This window comes from Vanacampus margaritifer, chromosome 2, assembly GCF_051991255.1.
Source record: "Vanacampus margaritifer isolate UIUO_Vmar chromosome 2, RoL_Vmar_1.0, whole genome shotgun sequence".
NCBI classification, from domain to species: domain Eukaryota; kingdom Metazoa; phylum Chordata; class Actinopteri; order Syngnathiformes; family Syngnathidae; genus Vanacampus; species Vanacampus margaritifer.
In genome coordinates, this window is record NC_135433.1 from 3,865,611 (window position 1) to 3,888,817 (window position 23,207).

At 38.5% G+C, this 23,207-nt stretch overlaps 1 protein-coding gene across 2 annotated transcripts; it reads left to right on the forward strand.

Moving 5' to 3' along the window:
• Positions 1–1,686: 1,686 nt before the first annotated feature.
• On the forward strand, positions 1,687–21,686 carry LOC144042854 (E3 ubiquitin-protein ligase TRIM35-like). Of its 2 annotated transcripts, XM_077555886.1 has the most exons (3): positions 1,687–1,774; positions 12,362–12,440; positions 20,027–21,686. In XM_077555886.1, exon 3 carries the CDS (start codon positions 20,162–20,164, stop codon positions 21,548–21,550), a length of 1,389 nt encoding a protein of 462 aa, XP_077412012.1. In that variant the 5' UTR covers positions 1,687–1,774; positions 12,362–12,440; positions 20,027–20,161; the 3' UTR covers positions 21,551–21,686. The 2 variants fall into 2 exon arrangements, with proteins under 2 accessions (XP_077412012.1, XP_077412013.1); XM_077555887.1 differs by lacking the exons at positions 1,687–1,774; positions 12,362–12,440 and adding an exon at positions 17,866–19,884.
• The last annotated feature ends 1,521 nt before the right edge of the window (positions 21,687–23,207 follow it).

Below are 23,207 nucleotides of genomic sequence, written 5' to 3' on the forward strand. Positions count from 1 at the left end.
TTTGACGCCTATCGCCAGCCGTCAATGGCAGTGAATGAGTTAACCAATTTACCTACCTATACCATCCCACCTCCACATTACACAACCTTTCTTGCTCACCTCTCTGTGAGAGTAATTTCGGGAAGCAGTAGAGGAACGGATAAGAGCAAAATTGAAATGATAATTTAGTTCTCCCCACATGTTGTTCTCCCTCTCGCCTGGAGCTTGGCATTGCTCATGTTTGTTTCGCTCTCTCTGGTTCTTATTATAAGGCTCTCATGATAAATCCTAAAGGTAAATCCCTGTGTGTAAATACATGCTAATGATATCTCTCCAGGCTATGTGTGTGCGAAGAGGGTGCGGTTTGTACTATTTTTCCCAGGCAATCAAATCAAGGGAGACATTTTGGGATAAACAGTCAGCTTTTAATGTGAGATTATTAAATCGACTTGCGGCATTATTAACCTAAAGAAAACAATTTTGTGGATTTAGAGCTTATTGTCTAAGGTGGGGAGATCTGGCAGGCAAAATTAACTGCAATCAAATCAACAAGAGTAACATTTTTAATCCCAGTTGGTACCATATGCTAGACATCGGGGGTCCTTGTTTACGATGAAGCTGTGTTTGGATGCTGGCGTTGTAATCTGAAGTAGTACACAGTTGGTAAGAAGCATAGTTGATCACTATTAAGCAAGTAATTAATAAATTACAGTAAATTAGTTTGAAAACTACGCACGCCCCATTTCCCCCCCCCTGTGGCTTCAAAACCTCAAGAATTTAAAGTCAAACGATGGACAGACTGTTTTTGACTCATATGATTTTCATTGGAGAGTGGACAATATATTTTATTAAGCAGCATATTCTTTTAATTTTATTTAATTATGTTATTGTTTGGTTAAGTACTATATTACAGAATCCTGCTATTTTTTTGCATTAAAAACACTTTTTGGGGGGGGGGGGGGGGGGGTTATAGTGGTTAATGACATTTCCATTCATTTAAATGGGGAAAGTTTTATTTGGGGACTCAAGTCACATGACCCAAGTTGATTTACCTCGCAAATGTTATGATTTGCGACTTGCTTTGCAAACATTGACAGGACAAGCCATTCTGTTTACATTTGAAAATCCAGTCTTTAAAAATGTATTTTTTTTTATAATATAGTGTGTCTTTATATTTTGAAAGAAAAGTTATTTTTGTGTGGTGTGAGTGCCACCAAACTGGCAAACAAGGACCGAGCCTGACCATTAAAGGAAGATCTCCAAAGATTTATACTAACCCCACGTTTGGAGTCAAAGTATTAACCTTTTGATGAAACTGTGATTTTTTTTTTTTTTTAGCAACATACAAGGTTTGAACCTCGAAGATAAGAGGCACATCATCCATCTAGGACGTTTACCTTCAAATGGCAAACGAAGGTAAGCTAGCTGTGTAAATTGTGAAGCTAAACTAGCTTGGTTAGCTTGACAGTTTAGCTGGTAAACTATTAATTAAACTTCACGTAATGTATGTATTTCATTGAGAAGACAATGAAGCGATAGATTAGACACCACGGAGCCTGTAATCTTGAAACTAGTGTTAAAAATGTTCCAAATATTAATAGTCATCAGTATTATATTTGTATATTTTCCATATTCCACGTTGAGAATGGAGTGACGTCATTACATTTACTTCTGTGATTCGCGCATTGCATTCTGGGGCCATTACTTGTTACGCAGCGGCTATTGTGCAATTGGACGCCGCCATGACAGAATGTGTTGCGAGCTATGTGGTGATCGTGTGCGTCTTTGACCAAAAGTGAGTACACAAGTAGTGTTTTAGTTTATGTGTACCGTGCTTATTTATTTGTCACACTAGCGTGTGTGTCTTGTGTGCCTTATTAAGCTCCGACGCCGATTTGATTGGCAGCTCGTTGAGTACCTCTTTGAAGTTTGCTATGTAACTAATTAAGTGTCTTAAACACCATTTAACTACATAAATGTGTTCTCTTCTGCGTGTTAGACATGAGTAGAGAAGTTCACTGAAGTTTTGTGTGATTATTTGCATGTGTTGTCCCACTTTGCACGTCATGTCTGCCGTCGGTTTGGGACATTCTGCTCTCACTGGGCGCCGCCATTACGCGACGTCACAATAATGTTGAGTGATTTGTCACGTGCGTCATACTTTTGAGTCATTAGCTCATGTTTAGTATGTTGTACAACTTTGTGTGTGTTTATAGCCATTCATGTGCACAGCTAACATAGTTCATGTAAAATTAGTAATATTGCAGCCCAGTTATTTAGCCAATCAATGTGTGCTGTTAAGTCATGCAATACTGTACAGTATTTGTGTTTATTAGGAGTCAAGTATTTACACTCATACGCTGTATTGTTTTCTGTTTATTGCAGAACCACACACACATTGAACCTCACACACACATAGATGATCAGACCACGCATACACCGGACTTCAGGATTACAAGCATCCATATTTAGCCACAGTGCCTGCATCATAGCAGCCCATGCAACTACTGTAACCGCCTCTTGCTGATGTTACTGGATTAAAGCTGCCAATCCACATCTTCGCTCCACTGTTGCGTTGTGTTCTGACCGACACCCCGAGGGTGAAAAGAGATACTCTATTTGAATCGCACCTATACAGTCCAAAACTAGCCTCTCCAACAACTAGTATAACGTTACAAAAGTCGATCGTTGTTTTAGCATAGACGTGTGTACATAGACACTACGTTAGGTCCTCTTTCTCGTCGTGAGGGTGTCCGCCATATTTGATGTGGCAGAAGGGGCCTGTAAACGTATGCACATTGATGTCATTGAACTTAAAACATGACAACCTGCAAAGCGCACAAAGTTAATGCCTCTCATTTATCCATTACACACACTAATAGATTTTGAGGAAACATATTGGCATTACAAAAATAACGGTAGTTTTTAACTCATTCACTGCCATTGACGGCTATAAACATCAACAATTAATTTGAACTATTTCTATTAGTTTAACTTTTTTTTCTCCACTTTTGTTAACAAGAGTATGAAAACCTAGAATTGTTTTTATTGTACATTTAGAACAGATATAACATTTGTGATTAATCGTGAGTTAGCTATTGAAGTCAAGCGATTAATTAATATTAAAAAAAATAATAATCGCCTCACGCGATTTAAAAAAACTAAAGAAAACATTATTAAAAATGAGGGGCATCAGGCGATTAAAATTTGTAATCGTAATTGATCGCATGACTTTAGTAGTTAACTCACGATTAATCACTAATGTTATATCTGTTCTAAATGTACAACAAAACAATTCTAGGCTTTCATACACTAGTTGACAAAAGTGGGGATTTTTTTTTTTAACTAATAGAAATAGTTCAAATTAATTTTTGACGTCGATAGCCGTCATTGGCAGTGAATAAGTTAAATTAGATGATTAATATACATGTTTACTCCCACATTCGCACAATCACACACATATGATACCACCAAAATGGTACTGTAAACAGAAGTAGCAAAAATAATATCATCACCATTACATTACCATACCTTCCTTATAATTCCTCAGACAGGACAAACACAAATGAAGACAGCAAACTCAATTGCTCCACTGAAGTGGCAGGTGAACATGATTGTTGATGTGGTCTTCAAATTCAAGGGGGTGCTAAAGGGGGACGTTCAGCACACATAAATACTCGTACCTACCCGCTACCACTTCTCAATGTTATTACCTTGATAGCAATACGGCTGCGAAGAGACAAATGAAGCGCAGCAGTTTCCCGGTTTAGACGAAGGTCGGCACTTATGGCGTTCTTTCAGGATCCTTTGACCCGCCCTCCATTGTGTAATGGAGCCCACCAGTACTTCAGACCAACCATACACGTAAGTGTTTGGCACATTGCACTTGGCGTCAACTTGACACTGATAGGCCATATTATCCTGGTACCAACAAGACGAATGACTACGTCTTTTCTAAGCCTATAGATTGCAGCGCTGATGTATCGCGGCCAAAATTCATCTCCTCCCACTTGCCCTTTTTCCGCGTGGCTCCTCGATATAGCCAAATACACAAACAGTGACGTCAACGATCAAAGAAATCTCCCTGCCCTGTTTTTCATCTTGTATTGAACGCATTTGCAATTCCAACCCTCGCAACTGTGAGTTCACTTAGAGAGCTTTTTAATAGTACGGAGATTTTTTTCGGACGGTAACAAAAGATTCCTCTCCTGTTATTTGCATTTACATTGCATTTACCTTTCTGGCAGACTGTTTTATCAAAGGAGACTTCCAAGTGAGGTGGAAACCCTGGAGTAATCACTTTGTACTATTCAATAAGACAAAGTGCATGCTTTACATTTTGGGGTGTCGTGGGAAAAGGCGCTTTCAGAGACAATTAGTCCAGAGACTCCTGAGGACATGGAGGGAAAGCTTGCTGGCATAATGCATTCTAGACGGACTGAAAATATTTTGGTTTTGCAGCAAAAGAGCAATATGAGACACGAAAAAATCAACAGTTGAGCTTTTCTTTCCTGATATTTATTAGGGCTGGGTTTAAAAACTCGATATCAAATCAATTTTCCTTTTCGAGCGTGATATTGATTCATAAAACCATGAATTAATTATTTTAATATCTCTTTCCTCCCATAAATAAAAGAAATTTTTTTTGTATCTCACTGTTTTCTTGAAATTTAATGTTCACATTAATTTAAAAGTATTTTCTTATATTTATGAAAGACCTGATTTATTGCACAAGCCAGAATCTTTTTAATTTATATTTACAATTATTTAATTAGAATTATGAAAACATTTTCATCTCATCCATGCTGATGTCAATGTTTAACACTTAAGTGATTATAACACGTGTTATTTTTATTAATAAATACATATTTTAATCAATTACTGCCTCTGCAAAATTTTATTTGGAAGTTTTTTTTTTATCATGTCATTGATATAAAAAAAAAACATTATGTTCTATAATTAATCAATATCAGATTGAACTCTTGTGAAGCGAATCCAATCGGACAAAAATCGAAATCGATTGAGGAAATTGGAATCGATACCCAGCCCTAATATTTCTGTACATCTTTGTCTTGTACAAAAGTTCGAAGATAGCACTTTTTGTCTGATCCTGACTATTTTTCATGTGAGTGAAAGTTTTTAGAAAATCTGACTGGCGGGCAGGGGTGGAAATTAATAAGAATTGAATGATTCTGAATCCATAATTAATACTACTTATCGATCTGATTCCTTATCGATTCTCATTAAGTAGGGGAATGAACGAATAAGCCCTTCAAACTGCTGGGTTGAACGTAACCCAAAAAAAGAACATATCTGGCCGGAGCGGCCACAGGGTTGGTTTTTGAAAACATGTCAACAACCACAGCAGAGACTTTGATGCCAATATTTTTTGCGTAATCTCATTTCATGATTACGGCGTTCACTTTCTACCACCTACTACGACACATGCTCTGTTTTTTCGTACATATACAGTCCACTAGTCCACAGTTTGTTCTAGTATGAGCTGCCTAAAGCCCACATCCCACTGAGGGGCGAACGTTTGTGAAGGTAGCGAATGTTGATTTCTCGTTAAAGGTCATAACGCTCTCTAAACCTTCTCTAAACAGTTTTAATGGATGTGTTCTATTGCTATAAAAACATGGAAGCTACCAAAAGAAAGATTAGAGTCTCTCCTTTCATCAGGAAAGTAAATTTGTATCTGTTTCCGTTTTGCAGCAATTTGCATGAGAAAAGTTTCATCATTATTTACAAATCAACATGGCCCTGGTTGAACTCATTTGCTCTGCTGGCCGTTTGTGTAATAACTATCATTTCTTCAACCGTTCTTTGCAGTTGAGAGGCTGCATTAAAGCCTTCTGTATGCTCTAGCATAAAAAAACGTATAAATACGTCTTTGTGACACTTAAAACGTTTACAATAGAACGTATTTATACGTTTTTGGGAGCAAATGAGTTAAGCCCGTATCCCACTGATACGAAAATGGATTTCACGTCAGGGTTCGTTCAAGGTCGCAGCGTTTCCTAAACATTCTCTAAATCTAACAATTTTTTTTCTTTAAACAGTCTTAATGTTTTTCCTTGTTGCAAGGAAATTGGCAACATGTTCAAAATGTCCTTAACTCTTTGACTGCCAGACGTTTTCAGAAAAGGGATGCTGTGGGTGCCAGCTGATTTAAGCATTTTGACTGATCTTTCAAGGTCCACAGAAAATTTTGTGTTTGGCCTACGGAAACACACATACTACCAAGGCTTTCCTCCACCCGTTTCCCCCCAAAAAACACACAAAAAAAACATTGTTAACGACTTTTAACGTCTTTGGCAGAACCTCCTTAGGATTTTACTAAACGTTATTAAACGTTTTGGCAGTCAGAGTTAAAAACCCAATTTTTTTTTTTTTTAAACATGTTCAAAATTTATTAGGGACAAAAACCCTATTAAGACTGTTTAGAGAATGTTTAGGAAACTTTAAGACTTTAAACGAACGATGTGAAATATCAACATCCATTTGCCCCTCAGTGGGATATAGGCTTTAGGAAGACGCCATCAAATTTTCAACATGTTCAAAATGTCTCTGCGACAAAAAAACAACAACCTCGCAAGCCTGCGCCACTCAGTGAGATACAGGCGTAAGAGAGTGTTTGCGAACCTTGAACCAACGCACACGTTTGCATCTCAGTGGGATACGGCCTAAACTTGTCTAACTTCCGTGTGTTGACATTTCTCTCCAATCATAATCGACGAGACAAGCCGAGATTCCCCCTAAGCTGCATCTTCGACTGCAAACCTCCATTGATGGCGCTTTCTTGTGACATCTTAGAACGTTAATTTAATTTCACACTTGAGGCAATTACAGCCACGCAAAAGAAAAACTTACTTTTTTACTTGTTTGTGTAAAAAAAAAAAAAAAAAAAAAAAATTCCATACTAGCCAATGTCCCCTTTTAAAGCTTCCAGAAGCCTCTCAGTTGAGCAGCTGTGCTTGAACGATCTGTTTTATTGCAGTTGCAAAATGTTCCTTAAACGCTGCTAACATGTGGCAGGTTGCAGAGGTGGAAGAAATGGCTCGGAAGTGGTAGTAGAACAGGTGTCTCAACGTTCTTTACTGTGATTGTCAGCAAATTGGCAACAAAGGCGAGCGGCTACTGCTTTGGAGAACCTTCAACTGCCATTTACGCGGCAATCGCTGGATGTGCATTCGTGGGTTTTATTCATAACCAGATGAGCCTCGACGAGAAAAACGGGGGGATCGTTCCGCAATATGTTCCTGGGTTATTTTTCCTCGTAAATGATTCGTGAAGAAAAGTCTTTTGTCAGATTCAGAGGGTTCGCTAAGTGCAGGATTACTCGCCCTTGTGGTTGTAAATCCATTATACTGTAAATTGCCGGCACATGCCAGCTGCTGCTAATTAGCATTGGCAACCCCCCTTCCCTGTGCTTTATAGGACACGAGAAGGCATGCTGGGTCGTGTGCTAAAACAAACACTCCGAGGAGCAGTTGTGGAGACAAATTAAATTGTCGAAATGGAAGCTGAGAGCTGAAGTCTTTTTTTTTTTTCTTTTTTTTTTTTACGATTAGTGACAGGAATCCACACCAGTGGTTCACAAACTGAGATCCGGAGACTCTCTGGGTTCCACCAGCATTAAAGCTGAAAAGCAGACTGATTTCATGAACAAAGTTAGCATGTAACACAGCACACTGAAATAAATGATTCTCACGGCATTTAAGGATGCACATCGAAGTGATGTTTAATCGGCGTTAAGATTATGAGGACGTCCTTAGTAGTGCCGTCACTATCGAATATTTTTAGAATTGATTGATCGTTCAATCGATGAATCGACCAATCGCATTCATTTTAAATTCGCATTAATCCATCCATCTATTTTCTTAACCGCTTGTCCTCACAAGGGTCGCTGTAGCCTATCCCAGCTGGCTTTGAGAAGTAGGCGGGCTACATACACCCTGAACTGGTTGCCAGCCAATCGCAGGGCACACACAGACCAACAAACATCCACACTCACAATCACACCTATGGACAATTTGGAGTGTTCAATGAACCTACCATGCATGTCTTTACCCAGTTTAAACAACTCAAAATTAGTATAAATAATCTTTTATTTTTCTTAACAATAATGCAAATTTTGTAATTGTGTAGAGTAATAATTGTAATTGAATTTCGATTATTTGCACGGCTACTACTTCGAAGCAATTCCCAGATGCATTTTAAATGCGAGAACTCCTGATCAACGCAGAGCTCCAGAAATAAAAAATAATAATTCATGTTATGAAAACGATCATCTCATTTAGCATTTCTTTCAGCGAAAGGTCTGTAGACCGCATCAAGTCACAAAGCAGTAATGAGATCACATGACTTTGTTGGGCCGACATTCTGCTGGACTTCTCATCTGGCCCTCCGCAGCGCACTTCATCTGAACCCACACAAAATACAAAGTTCAGTATTTCCAGCTTCTCTCCACAAACAAAAGCTCAAAGCGGAGTTTTTCTTTGAAAGTCGCTGGTACATTTGACTTTATTGACGGCCGCGACATCTTGTAGAGAACAATACACCTGCACAATATAATGAGATCCAGTGCGCGAGGAGACGCCGCAGCTCTGCCTACGCAATGATAATGTGAATGCTTGCTTTATTACTTTCCTGCAGGTAAACTCCGGTCAATATCTCGGATCTGCATGTGAGGCAGCTATGAGTATAGACAGAAGTCCAATGTTTCTTTTCCCTTGACAAAAAAGGTTTGATTGTGGTGACTACATATCATCATAGGTCAAAGGTTTTCATGGCATTAATCACGTAAAAATATTGAAATGTTTTATAAGCGCAAGGAAAGGAATTTGCCAAAATGCAAAGATTGAAACTGGCGCAGACGCCGCCTAGTGATAAGCAGTGTTGGGAAAGTTCATTTTCTATGCAAACTAATTCAAAGTTCAGCTCTCAACTTCTAGAATGAACTAGTTCAGTTCATAATTTACATTTTTCAAACTACAGTAAGTTAAGCAATCCAAAAATGAACAGAATGAATAAATGAATGAATCCCAATTTATTCTGAAAAAATACAGATCAGTCAGATAAAAAAATATGTAAAAAAAGAAGTCCATAGTTATTCCCACCCATGAAATGTGCAGTTCTGTATAAATAAAGCTGCTTTTTCTTGCCTAAAATTAACTTAACCTTATAAAGCCTGAACCATGAAATGTATGAGAAAAAAATCTGATTATTTGTAATTAAAGTATTTATTGGTCCTTTTGAAAAAAAAAAATCCCCCACACATGACTTATACGTATCATATTTGATACATCCGGTCACAATGCTTTAAATTCGTATATTTATAACTGTCAAAAAATATACAAATAATAAACAGATATATAAAACATGAGTATTTTCAAAAATCAGAAAAAACGTTTCCCACTTATAAGCAAAGGATTCTTTCCTTTCTCAATTCTGGCGATCTTGCAAGCTTGCTGAAAAGCCATCAGCTGGGTGACACTGCCCTCTAATGGATTGTTCGTGCAATTCATGTGTCAGATCGTATACGTCAGGCTTTTAATGGGGAAAAAAATATTATACTCATGAAATAGAGGGCTCAAAATGTCTTGTATTTAACTCATTCACTGCCAATGACGGCTATAGACGTCAAAAATTCATTTGAACTATTTCTATTTGTTTCATTTTTTTCCACTTTTGTTAACAAGAGTATGAAAACCTAATTTTTTTTATTGTACATTTAGAACAGATATCAAATTTGTGATTAATCGTGAGTTAACTATTGAAGTCATGCAATTAATTACGATTAAAATTTTTTTATTGCCTAATACCCCTAATTTTTAATAATCTTTTCTTTTTTTTAATTAGGGTCATCAGGCGATTACATTTTTTTAATTGTAATTATTCACATGACTTCAGTAGTTAACTCACGATTTGTCACATTTTATATCTGTTCTAAATGTACAATACATTTTTTTCTAGGTTTTCATACTCTTGTTAACAAAAGTGGAAAAAAAGTGTGAAACTAATAGAAATAGCTCAAATGAATTTTTGACGTCTGCAGCCGTCAACGGCAGTGAATGAGTTCATATGATATGTTTGGCTTTAATCCACGTTTACCAAACCCCAGCAAGAACTGTAATGTTGAATGAAATCTTGCACAAATAGTGAAGGTCACATAACTGGTGTAAACACCACAAACAAAACTGCTCCAAGAAGAATTCATTTTGTTTTGTTTGCCCACTAATCAATTTAGCAACGATTGCGTAATGCGTGAGTCAAACCTGCTCCACCCAAATCATCTTAGATTAGCAGTTGTGTGTGTGTGTGTGTTTGTCAGCTAACTTATGTGTCCTTCTCTGACTACTCAAGGGCAACATCAGTTAGAAAAAAAAAAAATCTTTGCGCACACGCATGCATACACAAATTACCGCTAATGCAACGCAGCAGCCAAGTGTCCACATTAATTAGAGAGCAGAATGTCTGGCACAGGCTTTGACTCCTCCCACTCCTTGGCTGTTTTTCCCCTCCTTATGACACTTCGCACTGAGACATCATTTTCCTCTGCTCTTCGAAAAAGAAAGAAAGAGAGAATTCATCAAGAGGTTGGATTAACATAGCATAGCATTTTTTTCACACAATGCCAATGATATAGTTTCCCATAATGCCACAGGGTATTGACTTGTGCACGCGCAATTGTGCATAATACCCCCCAAAAATATTTACCGTCATGTTTAGTTTACTGTTGAACTAAACATCAAAAAGAAAATGACACATGTATTTAAAAATAATCACAAAGCGTTCACTTTAACTCATTCACTGCCATAAATTCATAAAAAAAAAAAAGATTATTAAAAATTAGGGGCTATAGGCGATTAACATTTTTAATTGTATTTAATTGCATCGCTTCACTAGTTAACTCATGATTAATCACCAATTTAATATTTGTTCTAAATGTACAATAATTTTGTAGGTTTTCTTACTCTTGTTAACAAAAGTGGAATTTTTTTAAACTAATAGAAATAGTTGAAATTAATTTTTGACATTTATAGCCGCCAATGGCAGTGAATGCATAAAAAAAAAGAAGAAGAAGAAATTTGGGGTGTCAGGCGATTCAAATTTGTAATAATTTATCGCATGACTTCACTAGTTAACTGGCAATTTAACTTAAACTTTATATCGGTTTTAAATGTACAATAAAAAAAATCTAGGTTTTCACACTTGTTAACAAAAGTGGATTTTTTTTTAAACTAATAGAAATCGTTAAAATGAGTTTTTGACGTCTATAGCTGTCAATGGCAGTGAATGAGTTTTAATATAAAATTAAAAAGTAAAAAAAACATACTTTTAATGGAAAAAAATTAATGTAAATGAAAAAGGAACATAATGTATATGATGAATGAAAAAGCATTTATTATAAACTAAAAATCACACAAAAATGGGGAAAAAAAACATAATAAATGAAAAATTATACATAATTAACAGGGGGGAAAAAAGTTATGTTTTCCATTATCGTGGGTAGTTTTCGGAACGTAACACTGTAGTCTGTTTAGCTTAGCCTGATGATTATGAAATGCAGTATGCAAAAGAATTCAGTTTGATTATGTCATTACCATATCATTTTGAGTCTGATGATTTGCTTTCCCTGAGTCAGACTTGAGTCGCCAATTTTAAGAGTTGGAACCTTGCTTGGCTAAAACTTACCAAACAGTCTGCATTTTCAACATGAGTGTCAAAAAATGAAGGCCCCGAGCGCAAAGTGGCTTATGTGCGAATATATGTTGTAACTGAGCAGAACTGTACAAATTGGCTCGCATAACTGCTTGAAGTTCAGTGGGAACTTGGCTTGCTTGATTTTTGACCCGAGACTTACAGCCCCTCGCACGAATGTGACTTCCTGCTGCATCACTAGTCTGCTATTCTAACTTTAATGATGATGCCGTAGGAGGGATACAAAAAGGCAAAATGTTATCAAACAAGCTAAGAAATCTCTTTCTCGGCCCACTAGCTGCTCTTTCATAATCCTCCTCATGTCACACTTGTCTTCTCCACTTGTTCATTCTTGGCTGCCCACATCCTCCATTTTCTCAAAATGGATCAATCAGACCTCTGTGGGCTTGAGTTGCTCCAGGAATGGTCTCAAAGCTAATTTTTAGCAGGGGGGGCGATTTTTGGCCATTTCAACAGGTCGGCAGCTGTTTCCTGTACCATTTTTTTTTGTGTGTGTGTGTGTGTGCCAGAAAAACTAAAAAAATAGAATGAACCAGGATTTGACTTTCCACAATGACTTATTTGGTTTACCTTCTTTCATCCCGTGGGAAAGCATTTAATGGATCTATTTGTCAGTATTACGTCACTATGTGATTTTCTTTCCATGACCTGGCAGGTAGGCTGGGCGAAGATCCGCCATTACCAAGCAGTGACTGTCGGACGACACCGAAGCATTATGATGTCAAATCTACCAGGTAAGCGCGAGCTGTTGTGATGTCAGATCCACAGATTTAGCGTTAGCTTCTGATAATTAGTACATGATTGTTCGGTGAAGTTGAAGTGGTATTTCTATTTAATGATTTGTAAGTACATCATTGATAAGTATAATTTGTACTGGTGATAAAGTGCTGCATCCATGAGTGAAAATTCAATAATTGCTTTTTTACTGTTAACAAGCAGTTTGCACTTTAACTCATTGACTGCCATTGACGGCTAGAGACGTCAAAAATTCATTTGAACTTTTTCTATTAGTTTAACATTTTTTCCACTTTTGTTAACAAGAGTATGAAAACCTAGAATTTTTTTTGCACTATTAGAACAGATATAAAATGTGTGATTAATCGTGAGTTAACTATTGAAGTAATGCGATTAATTACAATTAAAAAATTTAATCGCCTGACTTAATCTTTCACTGCCACTGACGTTAAAAGACGTCAAGTAAAAACCTACGGAGGGCTGCCAATGACGTTAAAAGACGTCATCCAGTTATTATTATATTTTTGAAACGGGTGCTGGCAAGCCTTCCGCATCTGTTGTGAAAGTTTCAAGGAGGTCTGTTGTGCCTAATGACTATTTTTGGCCCCTAGAGGGCAGCGATGACTCTCTTTTGACAAGATCGGGTGGGCGTCAGTAGAGGCGGAGCTAGAGCGTCGAGCAGGAGATCAGAATGGAAAACAAAGGAAAAATGGCGACCGGTTGCGAGGAGCTCACGCCCGAGCCGTTTTTTTCAAAGACCAAAAGCATCGACCAACGCTAAAAGAGCACATTGATGACGACGATGATCATCATCAATGATGATGATGGTGATGATGGCTCCGTGGTTGGGAAGCATTGACGCAGCAGTAGACTACGTGGGGGGAGCTAGATGGAGGAGGGAACGGACAATGGCGAGCGGTTGCAAGCAGCTCTACACTTACAAGACGAAAGGCATCGACCAACGCTAAAAGAGCACATTGATGACGACGATGATCATCATCGATGATGATGAAGGTGAATCCGAGGTTGACGGCGAAATTGGAAGCGCTGACGCGGCGACTATGACGGCGTCGTAACGCGGAGCACAACCGAGCACGCACAGGCGGACGTTCGATCGGACGACGGAGAGTGCCCCGAGTCCAATGCATATTCATCGGAGGAGTGTGTACAGTCTGCTACTTGCTATTTATTCCCCGGAAAAAAAGGCCGTCAAGAAAGTGTAACGTTTGCACGCGAAACGGACAAAGTGAAAGTAAACTGTTGTGCGAGTCCAGCGGCGTCTCCTTGCACGCAGGAGAGCGTTACAAAAAGAAAAACTGTATTTGAAACATCCACATAATTGTAAGTAGTACCACAGTTGCACACATTTGTAAATAGTTTGCAAAATTGTTTTGTCAAATTGTTGCACTGTTGAATGGAAATAAACGTATTTTGCAATCAAAAAACACTTTTTCATTGTTGGTGAAAGCGTTTTACAGAAGTAAAGCACTATTTAGGTGTTTGTGGCATCATTCATGGACAAAAAGAAGTGTACAATTCACTAGAGTGCATGAAATAACATCGTTTCACAAAAAGCTCTTTTTCTCAGTTTTTTGTTTCAAAAGAGAGAATTTCGGTGAAAGTAACCATTTTCTATTGTTGATTACTGAAGAACGGAATAAGGTAGAAACAAACTTTTTTTTTCTGATGAAAGCTGAGAGTCCAATCTTTCATTTGGTAGTATGTGTGTTTCCATAGTCCAAACACAACATTTTCTGTGGACCTTGAAAGATCACTCAAAATGCTTAAATCGGCTGGCAGTGGGGACAACCCGTTTCTGAAAACGTCTGGCAGTGAAAGAGTTAAAAATGAGGGGTGTCAGGCGATTAAAATTTGTAATCATAGTTAATTGCATGACTTCACTAGCTAACTCACAATTAATCACAAATTTGATATCTGTTCAATATGTACAATAAAAAATATAGGTTTTCCTACTCTTGTTAACAAAAGTCGAAAAAAATGTTAAACGAATAGAAATAGAAACAAAAAAACACAACACTGGTCAAGTAACTTCTACCCGAGTTGAACTTGTCATGGAAATGAAAACTGTTCATTTGCATGAAACAGGAAAAAAAAAGAGCGAGAGACGCCTCAAAACAGTCTAAATTAATAAATCTTGATCCTTTGGGTGTTTTGATGAAAGTCACAGACATTCCATTGAAACGCTGGGAAAGTGTTTTTTAAATTGGTGTCACCTCTAAGACTCAGAGCCACCTATTTTTGATGGGATGTGACATTGTCACATTTTGGGTTTTCTGATGACATCTATTTTTAGCAGGGAAATATTCATAAAGGATAGCTCTAACATGTCTGCTGCGAGTTTTGTGTGTCTTGAACAATACTGCCATCGCCATTTTTTGTGAGAGCCCTGGAGGCTGGGAAAACAAAGAATCAAGCCCGTTTTCTTCAGGTTGCATTTTTTCAGCTTTCCCTTTCAAGCCATTTGAGGCCCCGTGCAGACGGAAGCAAAGTCGGCTTCGTTCCTCAAACAAATCTCGTACACACGGAAGCATTTCAAGACTTGCGTGTGTCCAAAAGCAGACGCTGAGGATGTTTAACGGCTGTAATGTATATGCCAAGTCAGGAGTGGCGCTGTAGCGCAGCCACAGGGAGTTAACGGAAAGCGTAGAAGAAGAATCAGCCAAGAAGACAAGCACTTTTTTTTTTCTAACTTTATTGCTATCTACAGAACAAACATGGCTTTGCATGTATCAAAACAACATGAAAAACAAAAAGTGACCATGGCGGGTGATTCAAGTACAACACCGCTTGTTGAACGTGGGAATAAAGAAGTCAAATATTTTGCTGCAAAAGCATAAGTAAGCTAAGGAGGCTGCAAAACGACTACTTAGGCCCCGTCCACACGAAAGCCAGTTTCAATGTATCCGATACACAAGTTTCTTACCATTTAGGCCGTTCGTCCACACGATGGCGCGGTTTCGGAGCTTGAAACCGATCACTTTTGAAACCGGGCTCCAAAGTGGAAAGATTTCAAATTGCGTCCGTCTGGACACCATATGCAGGATACTCCTCCAGTGATGACATAATGGTCGCAGCTCGATGACGACGCATTGTCGCAGATTGATGACGTATGCGCCAATTCTCGCGTGACTGCGGGTGATAGGGACCCAGGCAGCCTACAAATAGCAAAAAACCTTATGTAATTAAAAAGCATGTAGGCTATTGATTGATTAAAGGCCATATGCTGTTTTCAAACTGTCACTGAAAGCAACCACACTTCACAGATACATAGATAGATTTATGAATTTTTATCCCAGTCACAAGTTTAGCCGTGTATATGTTGTGCATGATGTTTAAATAGTGAATTGGTGGGAGGAAGATTTGTTTGGAAGGTGTAACTCACATTATGGTTGTAGGCTAGCGGGCTAGCTAGCAAGAAGCTACAGCGCGTGCTTTCGCTCTGAGTAAATTCCAGTGAATACCGGTCGCTATTTCCTCCTCCCGTCCGTGAAGCTTTTTCAAACTGCCCGCGTGTGGAGGACACGACGAGTCAGTTCGCAGGCGTGCACGCTCTCTCTCTCTCTCGCTCTGTCCCTCTCTCTCTCTCTCTCACCATCTTTCGCACTCTCTCTCGTCATAGAAATTGGAATCTCTCAAAGTAATCCCATTTTTAATGTACCTGTAATCTGATTACATGTTTTTTCCCTCTGTAACTGTAATTGAATACCGTTACATTTTTTTTTGCAATCTGATTACGTAACGGCGGTACATGTATTCCGTTACTCCCCAAGCCTGTTTATTGATATACATGGTGGGTAGTTTGGATTTGTTAGACAAGTACAGCGTGTCCCCTGTGAGTCTTTACCACCTACTGTAAACATAAATAAAATTTTGATCTCCAATGCCTGCGGCTTCTACCTTCCCACAATCGCCATATTCATCAGATTTGCCCGAGAAATGTCTGTATCCACTACAGGGGTGATTCGTTCCGGCAAATGTTTTCAAGTTTGAAGATTTAATTACTGTGCCGTATCAGGAGACATCAGCGCTTGTGTCTGATATCCAGACGGACGCTTCTTCTACACCCTTCATTTTGCAAAATGATATGCTAATCGCGTTGGAGCCAAAGTGCATGCTTGCGCTCTACTGTACGTCTATGTGTGTGTGTGTGTGCGTGTGTGTTTGTGTGAGAGCGTATGCAAGCTTGCCATTAATGAGATTGTGTGTGTCAGAGAGGAGCACGAGCTACTTTGCATGCGAGATTGCGAACCGCACCCCCCGGTGTGTGTGATGACAAGCGAGGAGCTAATCACCTGATGATGCGGAAGAAAATTTGAAAAAGTGTATCTTCGGAATGCACTTTTCCGTCTTAGTTTCTCCGTGAATACATTTCCAGAATGCTTTCACTTGCTTTGTGATTGGAAGAAAAAGAGGACAGATCTGCTGTTTTTGTCTGAAAGTTAATTGAAGTATTTCAATGGTTATTTGGCGGTTTAAGTTCGACGGTGGTGCGTTGCATCAGGCTTATCTTCCCTTCTAGGTTAGGAAACGATGAGGCTCGTGAAGGATAAAGAATGACTTTGATGATATCAAGTTGATGAATAAAGCAATCTTTATTGACAGCTATGAAGAATCAGAATCAACCTCTGCAGCGTTTGCGAGAGAGGTCCAGTCAATTGGAAGTGGTCACACTTCAACAGCTGCTTTTAAAGCCTGCAGAAGCCAACCAAATTAGGTCTGTTTTGAAAATAATAACATCCCTACTTGGACATACTGTAGTTGCAAAACATTTGACGCCTTATTATGCCAGACAGTAGAGTGGGACAGTCTGCAAATTGAAAGTGGTAAACAACATAAGATCTCCTCCTTGGCTCACAACTTTTTTACGATGACCTCTGACCTCTTATAAGGCTAGGCTTTACAGTTAAATCAGTATCAGATTTATTGGCCAAGTATGTAAAAACACTCAAAGAATTTGTGTTCACAGTCACAACCTGTCCGAGAAACACGGGAAATACAATGACTGCAGAGGGAGACAGAATGTGAAGCCTGGAGGATCACTACTTAGTAGGGATGGCGTCATGTCATGATATTAACTCATTCACTGCCATTGACGGTTATAGACGTCAAAAATTCATTTGAACTATTTCTATTAGTTTCATTTTTTATTTTATTTATTAATTAATTTTTTTCCTGGAGAGCTCAGTATTGTTCATTCGGCCGGAGAGCAAACCCGCGCCCTCAAACCAACACAGCAGGACGGGGCACAGCAGGTCCGCCAGGCACCCCACCGGTCCACAGCCCCCGCTCCCACCACGACCCCTCCGCCCCCATGTTAAACTAATATAAATACTGTAGTTCAAATGAATTTTTGACGTCAATAGCCGTCAATGGCAGTGAATGGGTTAACAGCAGCACATTTGTTCTCCGTCCAAAAAAATATTACTTTTCACCAAAACACAGCATTGTGAACTTCATGCTGCTGCGCCGCTGAGCCAGTAGGAGCACATGCTAAGGAGACATGACATGTCACGGCCAAGCCTATTTTTTTTTTTTTTACAATATCATGAGTTTTTAATACAGTATTATAGGACGATTATGGAAAAAAATAATGATCACGATTATTTTGATTGAGATTGAAATCACAATAAATTAAATGATTATTCATTGATTTTTTTTAAACGGAATATTTCTTTCTACTAAGACTCAACGACTCCGAATTATGATCATAGCCTTACGCCCATTTAGCCCTTCACGTTGAACACTTTATTCTTCAACACTATTCATATGAAATTCAAGCTTCTTGCATTTTCATTCTTTATATTCAAACTTAAGCATTAGATCACTCTCTTCATCATATTTATTTGATCTTATGTTATTTTCAAAAGTCTGGGAATTTAGTGGGATAATCTGGTACCTCAGCGATTGTTTTGGTGCAATGTCATGTGGAAAAAGTCCTTGGATATATATTTGTATCCTTGGATTTTGAGGAAAGGAAAATACATTAAATCCTTGAAAACTCAGCTTTAAAGTGATACTCAACACTAAATCAACTCTTTTTTTTCTTTTTCTTTCTGATAAACGGGTGTATAGTATGCTGTCCACGTTCTGGTCATTATTTTGACATTTTATTGAATGTTTGTTGGGGTCAAAACGGTGTGTGTGGCGCCATCTTCAGGTTAAACACTGGGATAACCACAATTTGGCTGTTTGTCCTCTGATTGGATGAGAAGTGAGTTACTACGTCACTTGTACAAAATGACGTAGTTGCTCTGCCGCCCACCGGCTCTGTCTCGTACACGCCTCCTTAGCGTGTTGTTGAAGTTGTAGCATTTTGCAAACATCTCTATACCCATTTTCAGGTTAGTGGTTTATTAGCATAGCATTTGGTCTGTTTACTTAGCATTGCTTGTCGTAGTATAGAAATAATTTAGATGGTAGATTTCACTGTTGCTGTCAAAGACAGCCAGACCACGTCGAACCAGTTTCCCTATTCACAAGCCCAACAGTCGTCCAGGCAACACCCCTTTTTGATCACCGATTTCACATATTAGTGAGGGGTGGAGCAAGAGTCTGATTTCCTGTTGAGCTACTCTTAAAAAAATCATCCAAGATTTGAACCCTTTAAAAGTTTAGGAAGTTTGACCCCTCAACAGATGAAACAAGCCTCAACTTTTAAGATCACATTAAGCTTACGATTCATCTTCTGAGGCATCAGCCAAAGTTTGGTTATTTTATTGTTGCTCCTTGTGATAGTTTTTCTTATTTAAATGAAGTCATATTTAAATAATTAACTCATTTGCTTCCAAAAACGAATAAATACGTTCTATTTTAAATGTTTTAAGTGCCCAAAAGACGTATTTATACGTTTTTTAAAATGTTTTTTTTTTTTAAATGCTAGATCATAGAAGGATTTGATGCAGCCTCTCAACTGCAAAGAACGGTTGAAGAAATGGTAGTTATTACACAAACGGCCAGCAGGTGGCAGCAGAGCATAGGAAATGAACCAGGACCATGTTGAAAAAACCCCTCCATTACTCAGAATTCTAAATAGATTTGGGAAACTTAGCTATATTCTAATGCTAATTGCTGCAAAACGGAAACCGATACAAATTTACATATATGCTTTCCAATGAAAGAAGAGACTAATCTTTCTTTTGGTTGGTTCCATTTTTTTTTTATAGCAATAGAACACAATATTCTGTGGGACTTTGCAAAATCAGTAAAAATACAGTAAAACAGCCGGGAGTGAAGGGGATTACTTCTGTGAACTGGCTGCGAGTGAATGAGTTAAAAGATTATTTGCCATTTCTCACATGCATGATACCAAAACCGTAAGTGACACAAAAAGTTTTGTAATGTGGTGAAGCCAGTTTGGCCAGTTTATCTACCATTTAGCACTTTGTTTTTTTTTTCATTGCTTGCACTTCGACAGCAAAAAGGGTAAGTGGCCATTTCTTTTTTCTTTCTCCTTTTTATTTTTTATTTTTTAAATCTGAGTAGGTTTACTTTTAGAACTGCATTTTGCTTTGTTTAAATTCTCCGTGTATGCAAGTGGTAATAAATCGATTTTGTGTGATCCCAGAAAACGGAGTGTGGCTGCAGTCAAGTCAAATAACTAAAGCAGGAAGTGCACGTTTGGATATAAAACGATAATTCACGCTCTCCTGAGAGTGAACCTTGGAAGCTCTTAGACCGAGTCCGTGTCTTCACAATCGCCATGATTAGCCTCGTTGAGGAACATCTCAAATGTCCAACCTGTTTGGATCTCTTTAAAGATCCTGTGGTGCTGTCGTGCAGTCACAGCTTTTGTCAAGAGTGTATACAGCAGTGGTGGGACATGAAAGGAGAGAAATCGTGTCCAAACTGTAGGACGGAATGTAGCTCGATGGATCCACCTTACAACTTAGCTCTGAAAAACGTGTGTGAGGCAGTTTCACAAAGAGAGAACATCTGCAGCTTGCACAGGGAGAAACGCAAACTCTTTTGTTTGGAACACCAGGAGCTCGTGTGTCACATCTGCATGCACGCAGAAATCCACGCTGGCCACAATTTCCGTCCCTTCAATGAAGTATCGGAAGGTCACCAAGAGAACCTCCAGGATGTCCTGCGGGAAACAAAGAAGCGACTGAAAAATTACAAGGAGACAAGAGACAACTGCAATCAACAAGCGACGCACGTCAAGGTCCAGAGGAGGCAGGCGGAAAGAAAGATTAAGAAGGATTTCGAGGAGTTTCGTCGCTTCCTGCAGGTTGAGGAGAAGGCCAGGTTGTCTGCCGTGAAGGAGGAAGAGCAGAAGAAAAGTCGCATGTTGGAGGAGAAGATTAAGGCTCTCAACAGAGACATAGCCGTTCTCTCAGATGTGATCCAAAGCGCAGAGGAGCAGCTGACCTCTGACCCCGTTTCCTTAATGAAGAACTTTCAGACTTTAATGACCAGATTCAAGAAGCTGCCCGACAAGCCTGAGCTCATCTCAGGAGCTCTGCTGGATGAAGCCAAGCATGTGGGCAACCTCAAGTTCAGCGTGTGGGAACGAATGAAGGAAATGGTCTCCTACTGTCCCGTCATTCTGGACCCAAACACGGCCGGTCCAGGACTGAATCTGTCTGAAGATCTGACCATGCTGAGGTTTGGACAAAGGCAGCAGCATCCAAACAATCCAGAGAGGTCAAAGTGGGTCCACGTGCTCAGTTCTGCTTTTGCCTCAGGAACACACACGTGGGATGTTGATGTGGGGGACAACAACAACTGGCAAGTGGGCGTGGCTTGGGGAGATCCTTGTTTGCCGGATGAAATGAAATACTGGAGCATTGCATTTCGCAATAATAAATACAGAAAGTTTTCCGAGCCATTTGGATCCTGGAATCCGCCAATGAAACTGCAGAGGATCCGAGTTCATTTGGACTTCAACAGAAGATCCGTTTCATTCTTCGAATCCCTTTCAAACACTGACATATACGCAGGCAGGTACCTTTCCAATTGGCCGGATTTGTCTGAGAACATCAAAATGTTTTCTTACTTTTGGACAGGTGATAAAAATCCTCTGCAAATAATTCCATTTGCATGTCATGTGACGACTGAAAGTCATCAGTCATCAGTCATCAGATAAACGCATCAGATCTGTTCAATAATTTAAATAAACAAAATCAAATTTAAGGAATGTGTAAGAAAGAACTCAATCTGAGTGAAATATGTTGTACTTTGCCAAAATGTAATAAATAAGGAAATGTGCCTTGAAGTATTTATTTATTTGTCTCTTTTATTTAATCGTTTCAATATTTTTATTCTATTTTCAATATTTATTCATTTGAATATTTATGTTTCCGTTTGGTTATTTCAGTATTTATCAAAAATATTTCTGTGTATTTATTTCAATATTGTTTTAATTATTTCACTGCTTGCTTATTGAAATATTTGACTATATCAGTATATATTTTGTATTTAAGTATTTATTCAATTGTGTCAATATTTATTTCAATACTTAAACACACAAAAAAATTACTTCAATATTTATTCCTATATTTACACATTCAACAATTTCATTTATTTCAATATGTATTTTATATATTTCATCATATTTTAATGTGTATAACGTATATCTAAATATTAAACTGCACATTGAAAAAATACATCAGTTTCTATGGAGTGACCTAATACAGTATAATATATTGTGCAAACGCCATGACTGATCGGCTGAAAATTTTCCAATACATGATTATGTCATATCATTTGAAAGAAGTGCGTGCCTACATATGGGGTTTGGCGGGAAAATGAAATAACCATACTGAACCACTTACCTTAGCTTGAGGCCAATTAAGAACTCTGGTATGATTGTGCTCCGTCATCACATCAATCCCTGCAGGAACTCATCAACATTTCTCGTCTCGCATGATCTTTTCTCTGTAGATTTGAGTTGTACAGTTGTATAAGTGAAGCAAATTAACCTCTAGAAATTATTTGCGGCTTGGGAGAACACACCGCAGGTCAAAAGTGGTCTGGGCCATGACTGAAATCACTTTACCACGAGCGGCAGTTTGGCAGAAATAATTAGTAAATATTCTTCAACAAAAGGCTTCAAACTGTTAATATAAAATGCAAATAAAAGAGTTGAGATTTGGCCTGACGGTTTTACAAACAACTTTGCAGCCATTGTTAGTGTAAACAATGCTCATCAGCGAGTAACCATTGATATTTATTGGATTTAATTCAAGTGAATTTATTTATGTTCTTTTTTTGTTAAACAGGGCATAAATATTCAAATTGAGATGCTCCAAAAATAAATAACTCAAATGGCATTTAGAGGTGCGCATGGTGGTTGTTTTTAATTAGCGTTAGGATTATGAGGCGGTCCTTGGGGGGGAAAAAAAATCTCTCCTATTAGGGGCCCCTGGACCCAAAAATCATCATCACTTTCATGTTTACCACCTCTGATTTTCAGAACTGCAGCATCTGATACCAAGAAATGATTTGTTTGCGGAGATGTGCTTGTTGACAATTGACAAGACTGTTTGGATTTTTTGGGGATCACAAAAATGTCACGCGATGGTAAAGTAACAGAGTGGAACTGACTGTCACCCTAAAATAAAGATATCCATTGGAAGTCGAAGCAAAAATGGAGCAATGAGCTTCTTTTTAAAACTATTTATTTCTTGTGGATATATAATAAATAAATGGTGCCGTGTTTATTTTTGTGCTGCGGGTCTCCCGGCAATAGCAAATGTATCTGTCAACATTAAACGAGTTAACGCATTAAAGACAAAGTGCGG